The following is a 21547-nucleotide window of genomic DNA, read 5'->3' as shown; positions in this document are numbered from 1 at the left end:
TCTGGGCCCAGCGCAGCAAACCGCCGGGTTAACCCCGGATTTATCACAGGACAACCGGTACGTCTTTGGACTGTGGGAGTAAACCAGAGCACCCGGAGGAAACAAACAAAGTTTCTTACAGAGGATACCAGCACTGAACTCCAAAGGTCAAAGCCCTGAGCTGCAGTAGTTGCTACGCTGCCATTGCTCAAGCTGTCCTGATGTAAATTTAACAATACTCCCTGTGTTGTGTTGGTTTCTTCTCTCCACATCAGCTCAGAAGCACCTCTCAGTTATTTAGAGTCAAAGAGGATTAGCAATGCAACTGCTGAAGCTGACTGTGAAGTTCAGTAAGGGGCTGTCTGTCTATCGGATGACTGCAGAGGCTGATCGGCTATCCACATATTCTGCTGCAATGTGTACACAAGCAAGTGCTGGGTCTTTTGGTTGTTCAACCTCTCCTTTTGCAACTGCTGCTTGTTCTCTGTGCAGGTCGTTCACATTTAGTACAGTTCCTCTGGGCGCATCTATGGAGTGCAATGTCTATCCAGTTTTTAGATTTAATATTGAAGGTTTTTAACGTTTTGGTTTTACTTTAATGTTGAATTTCTTCAGGCTGATTTTGAAGTGCTTAACAGGGCTCACTGATCTTCCTTCAACTGGGGGTAAAGTGTGTGTTTGGGGAGACGCGAGATGGGCATCCGCTGTACCGCAGTGGAGACGCTGTTTACGTTGGCCCCCTCCAGTACACCGATGTCAGTGTGTTATTCTTTTCAATGTACCCTAACCCTAACCCTAACCCTCCTCCAGTACACTGATGTCAGTGTGTTATTCTTTTCAATGTACCCTAACCCTAACCCTAACCCTCCTCCAGTACACTGACGTCAGTGCATCTGTCCCTCAAGCTGATTGTCAAAATCTTCATCAGGCTCTTTGGAGGTACTGGTCCAGGGCTTTCAGTTGCAGACACATCCCACCTCTCCCAGAAGTTCCAGGAGTCTCCCGCAAATTGATAGTGGCTCCCTGACACCCGCAAATGATATACAATATCCCGGAAATCAGTTTTTGGGAGAGCGAGAGTGGGAGAGGGGAGAGGGGAGAGAGGAGAGGGAAGAGTGGGAGAGGAGAGAGGGGACAGGGGAGAACGAGAGAGGGGAGAGCGGGAGTGGGAGGGGAGGGGGAGAGTGGGAGAGGGGACAGGGGAGAGGGGAGAGGGGAGGGGGAGAGGGGACAGGAGAGGGGAGGGAGAGAGGGGAGAGCGGGAGAGGGGAGAGGGGGAGAGGGGAGAGGGGGAGAGGGGAGAGCAGGAGGGGAAGAGGGGACAGGAGAGAGGGGACAGGGGAGAGGGGACAGGGGACAGGGGAGAGGGGAGAGCAGGAGGGGGAGAGGGGACAGGAGAGAGGGGACAGGGGAGAGGGGACAGGGGAGGGGAGAGGGGACGGGACAGGGGAGAGGGGAGGGGGGGGAGAGCGGGAGAGGGGAGGGGGAGAGGGGACAGGGGAGGGGGGGGGAGAGCGGGAGAGGGGAGAGGGGGAGAGGGGACAGGGGAGAGGGGAGGGGGAGAGGGGAGAGCAGGAGGGGGAGAGGGGAGGGAGAGGGGAGAGCGGGAGAGGGGAGAGGGGGAGAGGGGAGAGGGGGAGAGGGGACAGGGGAGAGGGGAGGGGGAGAGGGGAGAGGGGACAGGAGAGAGGGGACAGGGGACAGGGGAGAGGGGAGAGCAGGAGGGGGAGAGGGGACAGGAGAGAGGGGACAGGGGAGAGGGGACAGGGGAGGGGAGAGGGGACGGGACAGGGGAGAGGGGAGAGGGGGGGGAGAGCGGGAGAGGGGAGGGGGAGAGGGGACAGGGGAGAGGGGAGGGAGAGAGGGGAGAGCGGGAGAGGGGAGAGGGGGAGAGGGGAGAGGGGGAGAGGGGACAGGGGAGAGGGGAGGGGGAGAGGGGAGAGCAGGAGGGGGAGAGGGGAGGGAGAGAGGGGAGAGCGGGAGAGGGGAGAGGGGGAGAGGGGAGAGGGGACAGGGGAGAGGGGAGAGGGGAGGGGGAGAGGGGACAGGGGAGAGGGGGAGAGGGGAGAGGGAGAGGAGAGGGGAGAGCGGGAGTGGGAGAGGGGAGGGGAGAGTGAGAGCGGGAGAGGGGGAGAGGGAGAGGGGAGGGGGAGAGGGGAGGGGGAGAGGGGAGGGGGAGAGGGGAGGGGGAGGGGGAGAGGGAGAGGGGAGAGGGAGAGGAGAGGAGAAGGGAGAGCGAGAGCAGGAGAGGGGAGGGGAGAGGGGAGAGGGGAAAGGGGAGAGGGGAGAGGGGAGAGTGAGAGTGGGAGAGGGGGAGAGGGAGAGGGGAGGGGGAGAGGGAGAGGGAGAGGAGAGGAGAGGGGGGAGCGAGAGCAGGAGAGGGGAGGGGAGAGGGGAGAGGGGAGAGCGAGAGCAGGAGAGGGGAGGGGGAGAGGGGAGGGGGAGGGGGAGAGGGAGAGGGGAGAGGGAGAGGAGAGGAGAAGGGAGAGCGAGAGCAGGAGAGGGGAGGGGAGAGGGGAGAGGGGAAAGGGGAGAGGGGAGAGCGAGAGCAGGAGGGGAGAGGGGAGAGCGGGAGAAGGGAGAGCGAGAGCAGGAGAGGGGGGGGAGAGCGGGAGAGGGGAGAGGGGAGAGGGGAGAGCGAGAGCAGGAGAGGGGAGAGCGGGAGAGGGGAGGGGAGAGGGGAGAGGGGAAAGGGGAGAGGGGAGAGGGGAGAGCGAGAGCAGGAGAGGAGAGCGGGAGAGGGGAGAGGGGAGAGCGAGAGCAGGAGAGGGGAGAGCGGGACAGGGAAGAGGGGAGTTTAACAGGTGTTGTTTGTTCATTAGCATAGCTAATGTTATTTAAACTAGCTGGGAGCTACTCTAACGCAGACACATCCCACCTCTCCCAGGAGTCTCCCACAAACTGATGGTGCTATCTCCCTGAAATGAGTGCTTGCAGGGTGGGATGTCTGCGGTTGCCTACTGTAGCTGCTCCAAAATTCAGCCCCAAATAGTAATGCAGGAAGGACGGCTGCTCTATAGACCTAGGTGATAGTCTCCAAGGACTGCTATCCTTAGGCTTGCAGAGGCTCCACTAGCACTGCTTAGCTTCTGAGAGAGTGCTGTCCGGTCAGGAAAGTGGTCTCCATGTTGAAGGGCAATATCAGCAACTTTAATGGAGTGCTGGTTAAATGGCTGTTTGGGCAGAGGCTGACGTGGGGCCTGTGTCTTTTTTATGTTCAAAACAAGGCACCTTGGCAAAAGCATTCAGGGTACATTGGAAGTCTTCAGAGACACTGTGATAAACATTGCAACACAAAAAGCCATTCAGCCCATCTAGTCTGCACTGAACTGTTAATCTGCCTTGTCAGATTGACCTGCACCTGGACCTTTACCCCTCCCATCCTCGTACAGCACAGAAACTGGCCCCGTTGCCTCTCCACGTCCTGCCTTCATTACCTGCTGTGTTTCCAATGCGACTTGTTACATTTACCTTTCACCTTCCCTTTTCCCACTGATCATAATTCCCCTCTTAATCATTCAAACGTCTTTCAATTTAGAACGTGGAAAATACAGAAAGTTTAAAGGAGATGTGGAGCCTTTAGGGTCACAATATGATGCCAAATCAATCTGGATCCCCCTGCCTGTGTGTGACTCATGCCTCTCCAGCCCCTGCATGTTAACGTGTCCATCCAACAGCCTCATAAATGCCACTGTTGTACTGCTTCCACACTGCCCCTGGCATCCTCCCACAACTCTGAAAAAACAACATGCTCTACACATCTCCTTTAAACTTTCTGCTCGCCTTATATACATGTTCTCTGGCAGTTGACATTTCTACCCTTTGAAAATGATTTTAATGTTGCAACCCTCTGTCAGGTCTCCTTTCAGCCTCTGCCTCTCTGAGACAATAAGCCCAGTTTTCCCAACATCTCTTTCTAGCTCATACCCTACAATCCAGGCAGCGTTCCAGAAAACACCTTCTGTCACCTTTCCAAAGCTTCCCTGTAATAGGATTGAACTGCACATAATGCTCCAGGTGTGGCCTAACCAAAGTTTTATATAGCAGCAATGTGATTTCCTCATTCTTCTACTCAGTGTCCTGGCCAGTGAAGGCCTTTTTTATCACCCAATCAAGTTACACGGCCACTTTGAACTTGTACTCTGTACATCAGCATGGTTAGGAGTCCTGGCATTAACAGTACATCTTACTCTTTAAAGTGACCCTAACCTTTGCTTGGATTGGCCTCCTCCTGCCAGTTCTCTGCCCACTCCCATGAATGACCTCTTGTATCCATTGACTGTGCTCTTCCACTCTGCACAACTTCACCGATCTGTGCGTCATTTTCAAACTTACCAACTATTTACACTTTAATCCAAGTCACTTACACACACCCACCCACCTCCCCCCCCCCCCCCATTTAGAGAGAAATGTACATGGGCTTTTAAACGTTGCTAATGTGCCTACCTCAACCACTATTCTGGGCAGCTCATTCCAAAATACACACTACCCTTTGTGTGAAAAGCAGACCCTGATGTCCTTTCTAAATCTCTCGCCTCTGATCTTAAACGGATACCCTCTTGGTTTTAGCACCTTCTCCCTCATGACCTTGTATACCTCTATCAGGTCAACCCTCAGTCTCCTATATTCCAGGAATAAAGTACTAGTCTCTGCAATTTCTCCTTGCAACTTAAGCCCTCAAGTCCAGACAAAATCCTGATTAATCTTTTTTGCACCTTTCTAGTTTAAAATGATCTTTCCTATAACTTTACACAATACTCCAAATGAGGACTCACTGCTGTCTTGTACAACGGCAGCATAACTTACCATCTCATGCGATCAGTGCCTCAACTGATGAAGGGCAGGCTGCCAAATACCTCTTCACCACTATATCTACCTGTAGCCTGTTTTCAGCAAAAAATGCACTTCAAGTCTTCGGTCTCTCTTTTCCATGACACTCCCTCGGGCCGAATCATTCACTGTACAAGTCCTATCTTGGTGTGATTTCTCTAAATGCAACACCACACATCTGTCTGAATTGAAAGCCATTTGTGAATCCGCTGCCCACGTAACTAAGACCATAAGACAGGCACAGAATTATACCACTCAGCCCATCAAATCTGCTTTGCCATTTGATCATGGCAGATTTATTCTCCCCTAAACCCCATCCTCCTGCTTATCCCTGTAATCATGAACGACTTTACTAATCAATAACCAAGCAACCTCCACTCTAAATGCAGTGGATTTAGGTTCATCGATGCAGCTGCTTGTTTGGGACAAAAACGAACTGAGAAAGGAGCCGAGATTCTGTGGGACCGGAGCCTGTGGCTGTGAGTCCGTTGCATGCACTTGTGCAGCCGTTAGACAGTGCACCATACTTAAAACACTTTTTAAATTGCATCAGTTGTGTGTATTTATGTTCAAAAAGCAGTGATTTTTGTCACAGATAAATGACGAGAAATGAGCAGTAAGACAATTCGGAGCCATTCTGTGCACTGTAGTTTCAAGCGTTCAAGCTTGGAGATGCTAGAAATGGCCAGGAGAGAAAATGAAACTATTTCGCTGCTTCAAGAAATTAGGAACTATGAAGAATTTGAAGGTAGCAGCAATCATCTTGAATGTGACAATGAAAATGAAGATTTGGAAGATGCTGTCGTCTAAAGCATTGCATGAAGGCAGCCCGTTATCCGCACTCAGTGTCTGTGCTGAGTTTGTTCACTTACAGTCAAAGGAACACAGTCAGGATACGGTGGATGATCATTATTAGGAAATTCCAGTTTTATAGCACTTCAAAGGTACTGTAGTGTTCTAATCTGTTCTGTATTTCATTAAGTACATAAATTGTTACTCAATTAAATGGTAGTTGGTCTTTTTAATAACTTTATAATTAGTTCCATGAAGCTTCAGCTAACTGGGGCAGCCGTATTAAGTGGGCCAAAATATATTGGTCCTGATGTGTTCCAGTGAACCAGAATACACTGTGTACAATTAACCAGAATACACTGTATGCCTAGTGACCTGGAATGCACTGCATACCTGGTGAACTGAAATACACTGTGTGTACAATTAACCAGAATACACTGTATGCCTAGTGACCTGGAATGCACTGCATGCCCGGTGAACTGAAATACACTGTATGTACAATGAACCAGAATGCAATGTACATCCAGTGAACCAGAATACACTGTATGTACAATGAACTGGAATATGCACTCTGTGCCCAGTGAACCCAGAATGCACCGTACAGCCAGTGAACCAGTATACACTGTGTGCCCAGTGAACCTGAATACACTGTAAGTACAATTAACCAGAATACACTGTGTGCCTAGTGACCCGTAATGCACTGTATGTCCAGCGAACTGGCACACACTGTATGGTTACGAATGAGGAGCAACTCTGATGGGCAGAAAGGTGCAAAGCCCCCCCCCCCCACCCTTTGGAGAAATCGCAAATCGCTACTATTTCAAGGTTGCTACCAAGGAAATGAAAGGGACAAAAGGAAATCTGCCAAGACAGTTGTTATTGGCAACCGCTCATGAAAATTAATGACAGAAGAGAAACAGCTCAGGTTGGAATGTCTCCTATTGACAAAAGGGGAGATTTACTGCTATTGTCTCTTGGAGAAGGATTGTGTATTGAGTTCTATTCATTGAAACCCCTCAGGGGGCAACCGGAGTGGTCTGGTTTGATGGGCTGCATCATCCCAACCTGATTGACACCTGAGACCCCATGAGTGGGGATAAAAGTGAGGTCTGGGGTAACAATCCTCAGATGCACCAGGGGAAACTCTAGTGAGCATCAGAACCCCCATGAGACAGGGTGGGAGATCGGAGACCGAACGAAGGGTCGATAACTTTTAACTCACAGTGTTTTGTAGCGAGACCGGTGGGGGCTTGTGTGTGTGTCCACCCTTGCCTGGGTGACGAGTCCACCACGAAAGAACAGTCTAGCTAAAGGACGGAGGAAAAAACAACAAGGTTCACAAAATGAAAGAAAGCGGTTCTGATGAAAACGACTCAGACGAAAGTGAATTGTCTTGTCTGCAACTTCACAGTGTGAAAGAGACAGATGACCGAAGAGTAATATGGATCACTCTACAAGTGGCAGGCGTGAGACTGAAATGAAGTTGGACACAGGCTCAGCTTTAACAGTGATCTCTGTACACAACTACAAACGATTGTTCTCTCACATAACTCTGAAATGAACTAAACAACTGCTAAAGACTTACAGGGCAGAAAGTGCATCCAAAAGGCAAAATTAAAGTGACAGTGATGTAGGGAGATAAAACACAGCAGCTGAACCTCTACGTACTGAAAAATGGAGGACCACCATTGCTGGGACGTGAGTGGCTCAGGAAAACCCAGTTGGATTGGCACAGCATTAAGGCACTAAATGTGTCAGCAAAGGAGGGCAGCAAGGCCTCATCTGAGAAACTGTCACAAATACCTGCTGACTCTGAGGAAGTCTTCATGAAAGGAACAGGTGGGCATGAAGGCAAGGATTGAGATTGAGGAAAATGCATGTAAAATTTCACAAAGCCAGACCAGTGCCATATGCAATCTGTCGTACAGTAAAGGCAGAGCTGAAAAATCTGGAGCAGACTGGGTTCCTGTCAGAGGTGGATTGGAGTGAATGTGCCACATCTATTGTTCCAGTGATGAAGGAAACCTCCAGCACAAAACCAGGAAAACCAAGAAAGGTGCACATATGTGGAGACTTTAAAGTGACTGTTAACCCAATTCTCCGCACAGTACAGTATCCTCTACCTCATATTGAGGACATCTTTGCTTCCCTGTCAGGAGGGGAACACTTCACAACATTTGATTTGACCCAGGCTTGTCTCCAAATGGAAATCGATGATGCATCCAATACTGACAATAAATACACACAAGGGACTTTATCAGGTCAGTGTTTGGGATAGCATCAGCTCCTGCAATCTGGCAAAGGGCAATGGACCAGGTCCTGCAGGGGATTCCAGGGGCTCATTGTCACCGGCAAGGATGATGACGAATATCTTTCCAACCTTGAACAAGTGCTCACCAGGTTACGAGAATATGGGCTCAGAGCTAATCGACAGAGTTGTTCAAAAAGGAAATCTCATACTGTGTGCACGTGATCAGCAAGGATGGCTCACACATGTCTCAAGACAAGATAGAAGTGGTGCTATAGGCACCACCACCTGAAAATGTGTCTCATCTGAGAGCATATCTTGGACTAGTGAACTACTACCACAAGTTCTTGCCTAACCTATCCACAGTCCTACAACCATTAAATGCAATATTACAGACAGGGACACAGTGGAAGTGGACTGAGAGCTGTGAGAAAGTGTTTCAAGAAACTAAAAGACTCATAACTTCAGAAGGGGTGCTCGCGCACTTTGACCCCTCCTTACCCATCTGACTAGCTCATGATGCCTCGCCCCATGGGATAGGAGCTGCGTCGTCACACTGGATCACAGCCCCGCACACAGGTCTCATCGCACTGGATCGGAGTCCCGTACACAGATCTCGTCGCACTGGATCGGAGCCCCGCACACAGGTCTCGTCACACTGGATCGGAGCCCCGCGCATGGGTCTCGTCACACTGGATCAGAGCCCCGCGCACGGGTCTCGTCGCACTGGATCGGAGCCCCACGCACAGGTCTCGTTGCACTGGATCGGAGTCCCGCGCACAGGTCTCGTCGCACTGGATCGGAGTCCCGCGCACGGGTCTCGTCGCACTGGATCGGAGCCCCGTACACAGGTCTCGTCGCACTGGATCGGAGCCCCGTACACAGGTCTCGTCGCACTGGATCGGAGTCCCGCGCATGGGTCTCATCACACTGGATCGGAGCCCTGCACACGGGTCTCATCGCACTGGATCGGAGTCCCATGCACAGATCTCGTCGCACTGGATCGGAGTCCCGTACACAGGTCTCGTCGCACTGGATCGGAGTCCCGTACACAGGTCTCGTCGCACTGGATCGGAGTCCCGCGCACAGGTCTCGTCGCACTGGATCGGAGTCCCATGCACAGGTCTCATCGCACTGGATCGGAGTCCCGTACACAGGTCTCGTCACACTGGATCGGAGTCCCGTACACAGGTCTCATTGCACTGGATCGGAGTCCCGTACACAGGTCTCATTGCACTGGATCGGAGTCCCGCGCACAGGTCTCGTTGCACTGGATCGGAGTCCCGTACACAGGTCTCATTGCACTGGATCGGAGTCCCGTACACAGGTCTCATTGCACTGGATCGGAGTCCCGTGTACAGGTCTCATCGCACTGGATCGGAGTCCCGTACACAGATCTCGTCGCACTGGATCGGAGCCCCGCACACAGGTCTCGTCACACTGGATCGGAGCCCCGCGCATGGGTCTCGTCACACTGGATCAGAGCCCCGCGCACGGGTCTCGTCGCACTGGATCGGAGCCCCACGCACAGGTCTCGTTGCACTGGATCGGAGTCCCGCGCACAGGTCTCGTCGCACTGGATCGGAGTCCCGCGCACGGGTCTCATCGCACTGGATCGGAGTCCCGTACACAGATCTCGTCGCACTGGATCGGAGCCCCGTACACAGGTCTCGTCGCACTGGATCGGAGTCCCGTACACAGGTCTCGTCGCACTGGATCGGAGTCCCGCGCACAGGTCTCGTCGCACTGGATCGGAGTCCCATGCACAGATCTCGTCGCACTGGATCGGAGTCCCATGCACAGGTCTCATTGCACTGGATCGGAGTCCCGTGCACAGGTCTCATTGCACTGGATCGGAGTCCCATGCACAGGTCTCGTCACACTGGATCGGAGTCCCGTACACAGGTCTCGTCACACTGGATCGGAGACCCGCGCACGGGTCTCGTCACACTGGATCGGAGTCCCATGCACAGGTCTCGTCGCACTGGATCGGAGTCCCATGCACAGATCTCATCACACTGGATCGGAGTCCCGTACACAGGTCTCGTCGCACTGGATCGGAGTCCCATGCACAGGTCTCGTCGCACTGGATCGGAGTCCTGTGTACAGGTCTCATCACACTGGATCGGAGTCCTGTGTACAGGTCTCATCACACTGGATCGGAGTCCTGTGTACAGGTCTCATCACACTGGATCGGAGTCCCGTACACAGGTCTCGTTGCACTGGATCGGAGTCCCGTGCACAGGTCTCATTGCACTGGATCGGAGTCCCATGCACAGATCTCATCACACTGGATCGGAGTCCCGTACACAGGTCTCGTCGCACTGGATCGGAGTCCCATGCACAGGTCTCGTCGCACTGGATCGGAGTCCTGTGTACAGGTCTCATCACACTGGATCGGAGTCCTGTGTACAGGTCTCATCACACTGGATCGGAGTCCTGTGTACAGGTCTCATCACACTGGATCGGAGTCCCGTACACAGGTCTCATCACACTGGATCGGAGTCCCATGCACAGGTCTCGTCGCACTGGATCGGAGTCCTGTGTACAGGTCTCGTCGCACTGGATCGGAGTCCTGTGTACAGGTCTCATCACACTGGATCGGAGTCCTGTGTACAGGTCTCGTCTCACTGGATCGGAGTCCCATGCACAGGTCTCATTGCACTGGATCGGAGTCCCGTACACAGGTCTCATTGCACTGGATCGGAGTCCCGTGCACAGGTCTCATTGCACTGGATCGGAGTCCCATGCACAGGTCTCATCGCACTGGATCGGAGTCCCGTACACAGGTCTCGTTGCACTGGATCGGAGTCCCGTGCACAGGTCTCATTGCACTGGATCGGAGTCCCATGCACAGGTCTCGTCACACTGGATCGGAGTCCCGTACACAGGTCTCATTGCACTGGATCGGAGTCCTGTGTACAGGTCTCATCGCACTGGATCGGAGTCCCGTGTACAGGTCTCGTCGCACTGGATCGGAGTCCCGTACACAGGTCTCGTCGCACTGGATCGGAGTCCCGTACACAGGTCTCGTTGCACTGGATCAGAGTCCCGTACACAGGTCTCGTTGCACTGGATCGGAGTCCCATGCACAGGTCTCATCGCACTGGATCGGAGTCCTGTGTACAGGTCTCATCGCACTGGATCGGAGTCCCGTGTACAGGTCTCGTCGCACTGGATCGGAGTCCCATGCACAGGTCTCATTGCACTGGATCGGAGTCCTGTGTACAGGTCTCGTTGCACTGGATCGGAGTCCTGTGTACAGGTCTCATCACACTGGATCGGAGTCCCATGCACAGGTCTCGTCACACTGGATCGGAGTCCCGTACACAGGTCTCGTCGCACTGGATCGGAGTCCCATGCACAGGTCTCATTGCACTGGATCGGAGCCCCGTGCTCAGGTCTCATTGCACTGGATCGGAGTCCTGTACACAGGTCTCATCACACTGGATCGGAGTCCTGTGTACAGATCTCATCACACTGGATCGGAGTCCCGTACACAGGTCTCGTCGCACTGGATCGGAGTCCCGCGCACAGGTCTCGTCGCACTGGATCGGAGTCCTGCGTACAGGTCTCATCACACTGGATCGGAGTCCTGTGTACAGGTCTCATCACACTGGATCGGAGTCCCATGCACAGGTCTCGTCGCACTGGATCGGAGTCCCATGCACAGGTCTCGTCACACTGGATCGGAGTCCCGTACACAGGTCTCATCGCACTGGATCGGAGTCCTGTGTACAGGTCTCATCGCACTGGATCGGAGTCCCGTGTACAGGTCTCATCGCACTGGATCGGAGTCCCGTGTACAGGTCTCGTCGCACTGGATCGGAGTCCCGTACACAGGTCTCGTCGCACTGGATCGGAGTCCCATGCACAGGTCTCATTGCACTGGATCGGAGCCCCGTGCTCAGGTCTCATTGCACTGGATCGGAGTCCTGTACACAGGTCTCGTCACACTGGATCGGAGTCCCATGCTCAGGTCTCATTGCACTGGATCGGAGTCCTGTGTACAGATCTCATTGCACTGGATCGGAGTCCCGTACACAGGTCTCGTCGCACTGGATCGGAGTCCCGTACACAGGTCTCGTCGCACTGGATCGGAGTCCCGTACACAGGTCTCGTCGCACTGGATCGGAGTCCCGTACACAGGTCTCATTGCACTGGATCGGAGTCCCGTGTACAGATCTCATTGCACTGGATCGGAGTCCCGTACACAGGTCTCATGCTCAGGTCTCATCACACTGGATCGGAGTCCCGTACACAGGTCTCATCACACTGGATCGGAGTCCCGTACACAGGTCTCGTCGCACTGGATCGGAGTCCTGTGTACAGGTCTCGTCGCACTGGATCGGAGTCCCATGCACAGGTCTCATTGCACTGGATCGGAGTCCCATGCACAGGTCTCATTGCACTGGATCGGAGTCCCGTACACAGGTCTCATTGCACTGGATCGGAGTCCCGTGCACAGGTCTCATTGCACTGGATCGGAGTCCCATGCACAGGTCTCGTCACACTGGATCGGAGTCCCGTACACAGGTCTCATTGCACTGGATCGGAGTCCTGTGTACAGGTCTCATCGCACTGGATCGGAGTCCCGTGTACAGGTCTCGTCGCACTGGATCGGAGTCCCGTACACAGGTCTCGTCACACTGGATCGGAGTCCCGAACACAGGTCTCGTCACACTGGATCGGAGTCCCGTACACAGGTCTCGTCACACTGGATCGGAGTCCCGTACACAGGTCTCGTTGCACTGGATCGGAGTCCTGTGTACAGGTCTCATCGCACTGGATCGGAGTCCCGTGTACAGGTCTCGTCGCACTGGATCGGAGTCCCGTACACAGGTCTCGTCACACTGGATCGGAGTCCCGAACACAGGTCTCGTCACACTGGATCGGAGTCCCGTACACAGGTCTCGTCACACTGGATCGGAGTCCCGTACACAGGTCTCGTTGCACTGGATCAGAGTCCCGTACACAGGTCTCGTTGCACTGGATCGGAGTCCCATGCACAGGTCTCATCGCACTGGATCGGAGTCCCGTGTACAGGTCTCATCGCACTGGATCGGAGTCCCGTGTACAGGTCTCGTCGCACTGGATCGGAGTCCCATGCACAGGTCTCATTGCACTGGATCGGAGTCCTGTGTACAGGTCTCGTCACACTGGATCGGAGTCCTGTGTACAGGTCTCGTCGCACTGGATCGGAGTCCCGTACACAGGTCTCATTGCACTGGATCGGAGTCCCGTGCTCAGGTCTCATTGCACTGGATCGGAGTCCTGTACACAGGTCTCATCACACTGGATCGGAGTCCCATGCACAGGTCTCGTCACACTGGATCGGAGTCCCGTACACAGGTCTCATCGCACTGGATCGGAGTCCCGTACACAGGTCTCGTTGCACTGGATCAGAGTCCCGTACACAGGTCTCGTTGCACTGGATCGGAGTCCCATGCACAGGTCTCATCGCACTGGATCGGAGTCCCGTGTACAGGTCTCATCGCACTGGATCAGAGTCCCGTGTACAGGTCTCGTCGCACTGGATCGGAGTCCCATGCACAGGTCTCATCGCACTGGATCGGAGTCCCGTGCTCAGGTCTCATTGCACTGGATCGGAGTCCTGTACACAGGTCTCATCACACTGGATCGGAGTCCCATGCACAGGTCTCGTCACACTGGATCGGAGTCCCGTACACAGGTCTCATCACACTGGATCGGAGTCCCGTACACAGGTCTCATCACACTGGATCGGAGTCCCGTACACAGGTCTCATCACACTGGATCGGAGTCCCGTACACAGGTCTCGTCGCACTGGATCGGAGTCCCGTACACAGGTCTCGTCGCACTGGATCGGAGTCCCGTACACAGGTCTCGTTGCACTGGATCAGAGTCCCGTACACAGGTCTCGTTGCACTGGATCGGAGTCCCATGCACAGGTCTCATCGCACTGGATCGGAGTCCTGTGTACAGGTCTCATCGCACTGGATCGGAGTCCCGTGTACAGGTCTCGTCGCACTGGATCGGAGTCCCGTGCTCAGGTCTCATTGCACTGGATCGGAGTCCTGTACACAGGTCTCGTCGCACTGGATCGGAGTCCCATGCACAGGTCTCATCGCACTGGATCGGAGTCCCGTACACAGGTCTCGTCACACTGGATCGGAGTCCCGTACACAGGTCTCATTGCACTGGATCGGAGTCCCGTACACAGGTCTCATTGCACTGGATCGGAGTCCCGCGCACAGGTCTCGTTGCACTGGATCGGAGTCCCGTACACAGGTCTCATTGCACTGGATCGGAGTCCCGTACACAGGTCTCATTGCACTGGATCGGAGTCCCGTGTACAGGTCTCATCGCACTGGATCGGAGTCCCGTACACAGATCTCGTCGCACTGGATCGGAGCCCCGCACACAGGTCTCGTCACACTGGATCGGAGCCCCGCGCATGGGTCTCGTCACACTGGATCAGAGCCCCGCGCACGGGTCTCGTCGCACTGGATCGGAGCCCCACGCACAGGTCTCGTTGCACTGGATCGGAGTCCCGCGCACAGGTCTCGTCGCACTGGATCGGAGTCCCGCGCACGGGTCTCATCGCACTGGATCGGAGTCCCGTACACAGATCTCGTCGCACTGGATCGGAGCCCCGTACACAGGTCTCGTCGCACTGGATCGGAGTCCCGTACACAGGTCTCGTCGCACTGGATCGGAGTCCCGCGCACAGGTCTCGTCGCACTGGATCGGAGTCCCATGCACAGATCTCGTCGCACTGGATCGGAGTCCCATGCACAGGTCTCATTGCACTGGATCGGAGTCCCGTGCACAGGTCTCATTGCACTGGATCGGAGTCCCATGCACAGGTCTCGTCACACTGGATCGGAGTCCCGTACACAGGTCTCGTCACACTGGATCGGAGACCCGCGCACGGGTCTCGTCACACTGGATCGGAGTCCCATGCACAGGTCTCGTCGCACTGGATCGGAGTCCCATGCACAGATCTCATCACACTGGATCGGAGTCCCGTACACAGGTCTCGTCGCACTGGATCGGAGTCCCATGCACAGGTCTCGTCGCACTGGATCGGAGTCCTGTGTACAGGTCTCATCACACTGGATCGGAGTCCTGTGTACAGGTCTCATCACACTGGATCGGAGTCCTGTGTACAGGTCTCATCACACTGGATCGGAGTCCCGTACACAGGTCTCGTTGCACTGGATCGGAGTCCCGTGCACAGGTCTCATTGCACTGGATCGGAGTCCCATGCACAGATCTCATCACACTGGATCGGAGTCCCGTACACAGGTCTCGTCGCACTGGATCGGAGTCCCATGCACAGGTCTCGTCGCACTGGATCGGAGTCCTGTGTACAGGTCTCATCACACTGGATCGGAGTCCTGTGTACAGGTCTCATCACACTGGATCGGAGTCCTGTGTACAGGTCTCATCACACTGGATCGGAGTCCCGTACACAGGTCTCATCACACTGGATCGGAGTCCCATGCACAGGTCTCGTCGCACTGGATCGGAGTCCTGTGTACAGGTCTCGTCGCACTGGATCGGAGTCCTGTGTACAGGTCTCATCACACTGGATCGGAGTCCTGTGTACAGGTCTCGTCTCACTGGATCGGAGTCCCGTGTACAGGTCTCGTCGCACTGGATCGGAGTCCCGTGCTCAGGTCTCATTGCACTGGATCGGAGTCCTGTACACAGGTCTCATCACACTGGATCGGAGTCCCATGCACAGGTCTCGTCACACTGGATCGGAGTCCCGTACACAGGTCTCATCACACTGGATCGGAGTCCCATGCACAGGTCTCGTCGCACTGGATCGGAGTCCCGTACACAGGACTCGTCGCACTGGATCGGAGTCCCATGCACAGGTCTCATTGCATTGGATCGGAGTCCCGTGCACAGGTCTCATTGCACTGGATCGGAGTCCCGTGCACAGGTCTCATTGCACTGGATCGGAGTCCCGTACACAGGTCTCATTGCACTGGATCGGAGTCCCGTACACAGGTCTCATCACACTGGATCGGAGTCCCATGCACAGGTCTCGTCGCACTGGATCGGAGTCCTGTGTACAGGTCTCATTGCACTGGATCGGAGTCCCGTACACAGGTCTCATTGCACTGGATCGGAGTCCCGTGTACAGATCTCATTGCACTGGATCGGAGTCCCGTACACAGGTCTCATTGCACTGGATCGGAGTCCCGTACACAGGTCTCATTGCACTGGATCGGAGTCCCGTACACAGGTCTCGTCACACTGGATCGGAGTCCCGTACACAGGTCTCATTGCACTGGATCGGAGTCCCGTACACAGGTCTCATTGCACTGGATCGGAGTCCCGCGCACAGGTCTCGTTGCACTGGATCGGAGTCCCGTACACAGGTCTCATTGCACTGGATCGGAGTCCCGTACACAGGTCTCATTGCACTGGATCGGAGTCCCGTGTACAGGTCTCATCGCACTGGATCGGAGTCCCGTACACAGGTCTCATCACACTGGATCGGAGTCCTGTGTACAGGTCTCGTTGCACTGAATAGCACATACAATATTGCTCTGTTATGTTGGGATGTGAACTGCACAGATCGGCAAGTGAAAACAAAGGCTTCACAAACATAGGAGGGCCAAGACTTGGCTGTATGACTACAACTAAAAGACAATGGACACTCCTTTGATGATAACAATGTGTACATTTTGGACAGGGAGAAGAGGTGTTTGAAAGAAAGGTTAAAAAAGCCACCTTTGTCAAACTGGAAGACACATCCCTGAACAGAGGGGATGGGGTACGACACCACCTATCAGCTGCTTACAATGTAGTCCTAACTCCGGCGTCTCAAGAACAGTTCACACCAGTCATGCATAGGTAAGTCTAATGACCCTCTCATTACCTCTACGACTCTTAATGAGCCTCATGTGCTTGCTAAACCTTTAAATAACCCACCAAGGTTAGCAGCCCAAAAACTACCCGCCATTCATTCTTAGATGAATGGTGAAATGTTGACTCAAAAACACAGCAAGTTCAGTTGCCTTGATTTAGCACTGCTCTCTATACAATGGCCTGGGTGACTGAGAACCTCTTAACTATTCAGCCTGAAGGTCTCCAGTGCCAGGCTTGTCAGTAGCAACACATCTCAGTAATGAACAGTCATTGCCTACAGTCTGAATGGTCATTTTACAGGCGGCCTGTCCTTGTTACCCTGTGCTTATGCAGATCGACAAAGCCACTCTCACTCGAAAGTCATGCCCAGGGTCTGACTCTTCACTGTCATCCCCCAGTCAATGGAGAAAGAGATGGGAAGAGTTTGAGCCAGTACTCACAATAATTTCCTGTATCTTCATCCTATCCATGATTTGTTTGGCCAGTTCGGAAGGGCACGGTGAACCACCTAAAATTCCTGTAGGCAAAGAATAAGAACTCAAATGTTGGCTTCATCTGTCAATGAGGAAATTAACCTATCTTCATTCTCCCATCCAATCACAACTAACCCTTTCCCACAGTCCCATCCAATCATAATTAATCATTCCATATTATCCCACCCAATCACAATAAACCCTTCCCCACAGCCTCATTCAATCATTGTTAACCCTTATGTCCTGAATCAGGGGTTTCCCTGATCCCTTTTCTCCCCTGGATGTTGTTTGACTTGTTGAGTTCCTCCCACAGATGGCTCGTGGCTTCAGATTGCATCTCCACTGTTATCCCTTCTCACTGGGAAGGGATTCAAGCACACCTTTACCATGATGGCAGGTTTCAAAATATCCACTGTGCCCAGCCAAAGCTCACTCCACGAGTTCACCGTATGAAGAATACTTAAAAATAACAGACCAAACAAAGTAATTGCTTCTGCCGTTGAAGGATAGTATTCTGGTTTAGATATAATACGTGATTCCTGCTCTTTATTTCAGGCAGCTCCGTGCTATTACGATTATTGTCACACCCGCTGTTCTTTATGTGGAGTTCGTCTCGTGGACATTTGTTTTTAGGCCACCACCCCCACGGCTCCTAGGTACTCTATTTCTTCCTACATCCCTCAGACGTGGACAAGTTGGGTGCGGCGAATTACCAGTAGGAAAATTGGGAAGAATAGAGAAATGGGGCTAATACAATTGCTTGAAGAAGCAGCATTAACTTGATGGGATGAACAGACTACTGCTATGTTCGAAGGAAAGTTGAAGATAGGAACACTTAAGATTCAGAATATGAAAATATTAAAACCTGAACTGGGCAGGGGAGAGGTGGTGATTGAGAGAGACAAAGAGTAACTCAGAGTTAACCGAGAGAGATGGAGCTGAGATATATTTACCATCTTGCAGTAAGCCAGGAGAAATCAGAGGCGGAAGCCATCATTGCGCAAGTATTCTGCAGGGGTTGCACACCATCAAAATGTGTGCACAGGCTGAGCTGTCACTGTCAGACTGGAACCCAGCTATCATAGAAGAGGATGTGTTTACTGCAGGCTGTTACGTACTCCGTAATGGGTTAAAAGAACCGGCAGAAATGGAACACACCTGGAGTCTGGTTTTGCTATTAACAACACTATTTTATTAGTATCTACCAATAATAACCAATTATTAACAACTTATTAATAACTTAATAAACCAATGATTAACAGTGACAAAGAGATTTGGACTCTCTCTATAAGGAGCCCGTGAGGATAAGTTTGGTTCCATTCGAATACGAAAGTGTGATTGTCACTAGTTAATCCACAGGAGCAGGTTCTCTGGTGAAGAGAAAACCTTTGTGAATACCACGTGTGTGTTTGCCCTTTCTCTAGGTGTGTTAGTTCACTGAAGAAAGGCACCACTGTGGCAAATCACTGTTGGAGTTATTTCGTATGTCGTGGAACTGGATAAGTGGCTATCACGTTGTGTGAGACTGGGGTGTGTGTGGAATCTACCGGTGTGTCGACCTTGTCTGGGTGGTGGTTCCCTTGAAGAGGGTCCCCTTTGTGATGAGCCCCTTCGTGTGACGGATTCGGAGGACAACGGGAAGATCGATGACACCTGTTTGTTTGGATTACAAATATCTCTCTCTCACTTCAAATTCCGTGGATTGAACTGACTGGCAGCCCATTAAGACGGTAACTCTTGCCACCTGAGCTTGAATAAGTTTGGGAACTTTATTTACACCTATATACGCACTACACTGCCAACCCTTGGTTTACCTGCTTTAAGTTACTATATTACATAGTTACTAATAAAATAGTGTTTGTTAACAGCAAGACCAGACTCCAGGTGTGTCCCATTAGTGCTGAAACTCTTTACTGTTGTGTGTATATAAGAGGTACTCCCCCCAGGGTTGTGTGTACGTAAGAGGTACTCCCCCCAGGGTTGTTTGTATGTAAGAGGTACTCCCCCCAGGGTTGTGTGTATATAAGAGGTACTCCCCCCCCCAGGGTTGTGAGTATGTAAGAGGTACTCCCACCCAGGGTTGTGTGTACGTAAGAGGTACTCCCCCCAGGGTTGTGTGTACGTAAGAGGTACCCCCCCCAGGGTTGTGTGTACGTAAGAGGTACTCCCCCCCAGGGTTGTGTGTACGTAAGAGGTACACCCCCCCCAGGGTTGTGTGTATGTAAGAGGTACCCCCCCCCCCCAGGGTTGTGTGTATGTAAGAGGTACTCCCCCCCAGGGTTGTGTGTATGTAAGAGGTACTCCCCCCCCCAGGGTTGTGTGTATGTAAGAGGTACTCCCCCCCAGGGTTGTGTGTACGTAAGAGGTACCCCCCCCAGGGTTGTGTGTACGTAAGAGGTACTCCCCCCCCCCCCCAGGGTTGTGTGTATATAAGAGGTACTCCCCCCAGGGTTGTGTGTACGTAAGAGGTACTCCCCCCAGGGTTGTGTGTACGTAAGAGGTACTCCCCCCCAGGGTTGTGTGTACGTAAGAGGTACTCCCCCCAGGGTTGTGTGTATGTAAGAGGTACTCCCCCCAGGGTTGTGTGTACGTAAGAGGTACTCCCCCCCAGGGTTGTGCGTACGTAAGAGGTACTCCCCCCCAGGGTTGTGTGTACGTAAGAGGTACTCCCCCCCCAGGGTTGTGTGTACGTAAGAGGTACTCCCCCCCCAGGGTTGTATGTACGTAAGAGGTACTCCCCCCCCAGGGTTGTGTGTATGTAAGAGGTACTCCCCCCCCCAGGGTTGTGTGTATATAAGAGGTACTCCCCCCCCCCCCCAGGGTTGTGTGTACGTAAGAGGTACTCCCCCCCAGGGTTGTGTGTATGTAAGAGGTACTCCCCCCAGGGTTGTGAGAACGTAAGAGGTACTCCCCCCCCAGGGTTGTGTGTATGTAAGAGGTACTCCCCCCCCAGGGTTGTGTGTACGTAAGAGGTACTCCCCCCCAGGGTTGTGTGTACGTAAGAGGTACTCCCCCCCCAGGGTTGTGTGTATGTAAGAGGTACTCCCCCCCCCAGGGTTGTGTGTATATAAGAGATACTCCCCCCCCCCCAGGGTTGTGTGTACGTAAGAGGTACTCCCCCCCAGGGTTGTGTGTACGTAAGAGGTACTCCCCCCCCAGGGTTGTATGTACGTAAGAGGTACTCCCCCCCCAGGGTTGTGTGTATGTAAGAGGTACTCCCCCCCCCCCAGGGTTGTGTGTATATAAGAGGTACTCCCCGCCCCCCAGGGTTGTGTGTATGTAAGAGGTACTCCCCCCCCCCCAGGGTTGTGTGTATGTAAGAGGTACTCCCCCCCAGGGTTGTGTGTACGTAAGAGGTACTCCCCCCCAGGGTTGTGTGTACGTAAGAGGTACTCCCCCCCCAGGGTTGTATGTACGTAAGAGGTACTCCCCCCCCAGGGTTGTGTGTATGTAAGAGGTACTCCCCCCAGGGTTGTGTGTTTATAAGAGGTACTCCCCCCCCCCCAGGGTTGTGTGTACGTAAGAGGTACTCCCCCCCAGGGTTGTGTGTATGTAAGAGGTACTCCCCCCAGGGTTGTGTGTACGTAAGAGGTACTCCCCCCCCCCAGGGTTGTGTGTACGTAAGAGGTACTCCCCCCCCCCAGGGTTGTGTGTATATAAGAGGTACTCCCCCCCAGGGTTGTGTGTATGTAAGAGGTACTCCCCCCCCAGGGTTGTGAGTATGTAAGAGGTACTCCCCCCCCAGGGTTGTGTGTACGTAAGAGGTACTCCCCCCCAGGGTTGTGTGTACGTAAGAGGTACTCCCCCCAGGGTTGTGTGTACGTAAGAGGTACTCCCCCCCCCAGGGTTGTGAGTATGTAAGAGGTACTCCCCCCAGGGTTGTGTGTACGTAAGAGGTACTCCCCCCAGGGTTGTTTGTATGTAAGAGGTACTCCCCCCAGGGTTGTGTGTTTGTAAGAGGTACTCCCCCCCCCCCAGGGTTGTGTGTATGTAAGAGGTACTCCCCCCAGGGTTGTGAGTATGTAAGATGTACTCCCCCCAGGGTTGTGTGTTTGTAAGAGGTACTCCCCCCCCAGGTTTGTGTGTACGTAAGAGGTACTCCCCCCAGGGTTGTGTGTATGTAAGAGGTACTCCCCCCAGGGTTGTGTGTACGTAAGAGGTACTCCCCCCCAGGGTTGTGTGTATGTAAGAGGTACTCCCCCCCCCAGGGTTGTGTGTACGTAAGAGGTACTCCCCCCCAGGGTTGTGTGTATGTAAGAGGTACTCCCCCCCAGGGTTGTGTGTATGTAAGAGGTACTCCCCCCCCCAGGGTTGTGTGTATGTAAGAGGTACTCCCCCCCCAGGGTTTTGTGTA

At 53.4% G+C, this 21547-nt stretch overlaps 1 protein-coding gene across 4 annotated transcripts in view; it reads right to left on the bottom strand.

The window, feature by feature from the left end:
• The window catches only part of acsf2 (acyl-CoA synthetase family member 2), a 980331-nt gene that overhangs the window by 291130 nt on the left and 667654 nt on the right, over positions 1 to 21547 (bottom strand). For all 4 annotated transcript variants that reach the window (XM_059948994.1, XM_059948995.1, XM_059948996.1 and 1 more), the window contains one exon: positions 17161 to 17237. In XM_059948994.1, coding sequence (XP_059804977.1) covers positions 17161 to 17237 — 77 coding nt within the window. The remainder of the gene's footprint in view (positions 1 to 17160; positions 17238 to 21547) is intronic.

This window comes from Hypanus sabinus, chromosome 23 (assembly GCF_030144855.1).
Source record: "Hypanus sabinus isolate sHypSab1 chromosome 23, sHypSab1.hap1, whole genome shotgun sequence".
In the NCBI taxonomy this organism is placed as follows: Eukaryota; Metazoa; Chordata; class Chondrichthyes; order Myliobatiformes; family Dasyatidae; genus Hypanus; species Hypanus sabinus.
The sequence above is the reverse complement of the archived record's forward strand: the minus strand, read 5'-3'. Positions and strand labels throughout refer to the sequence as shown.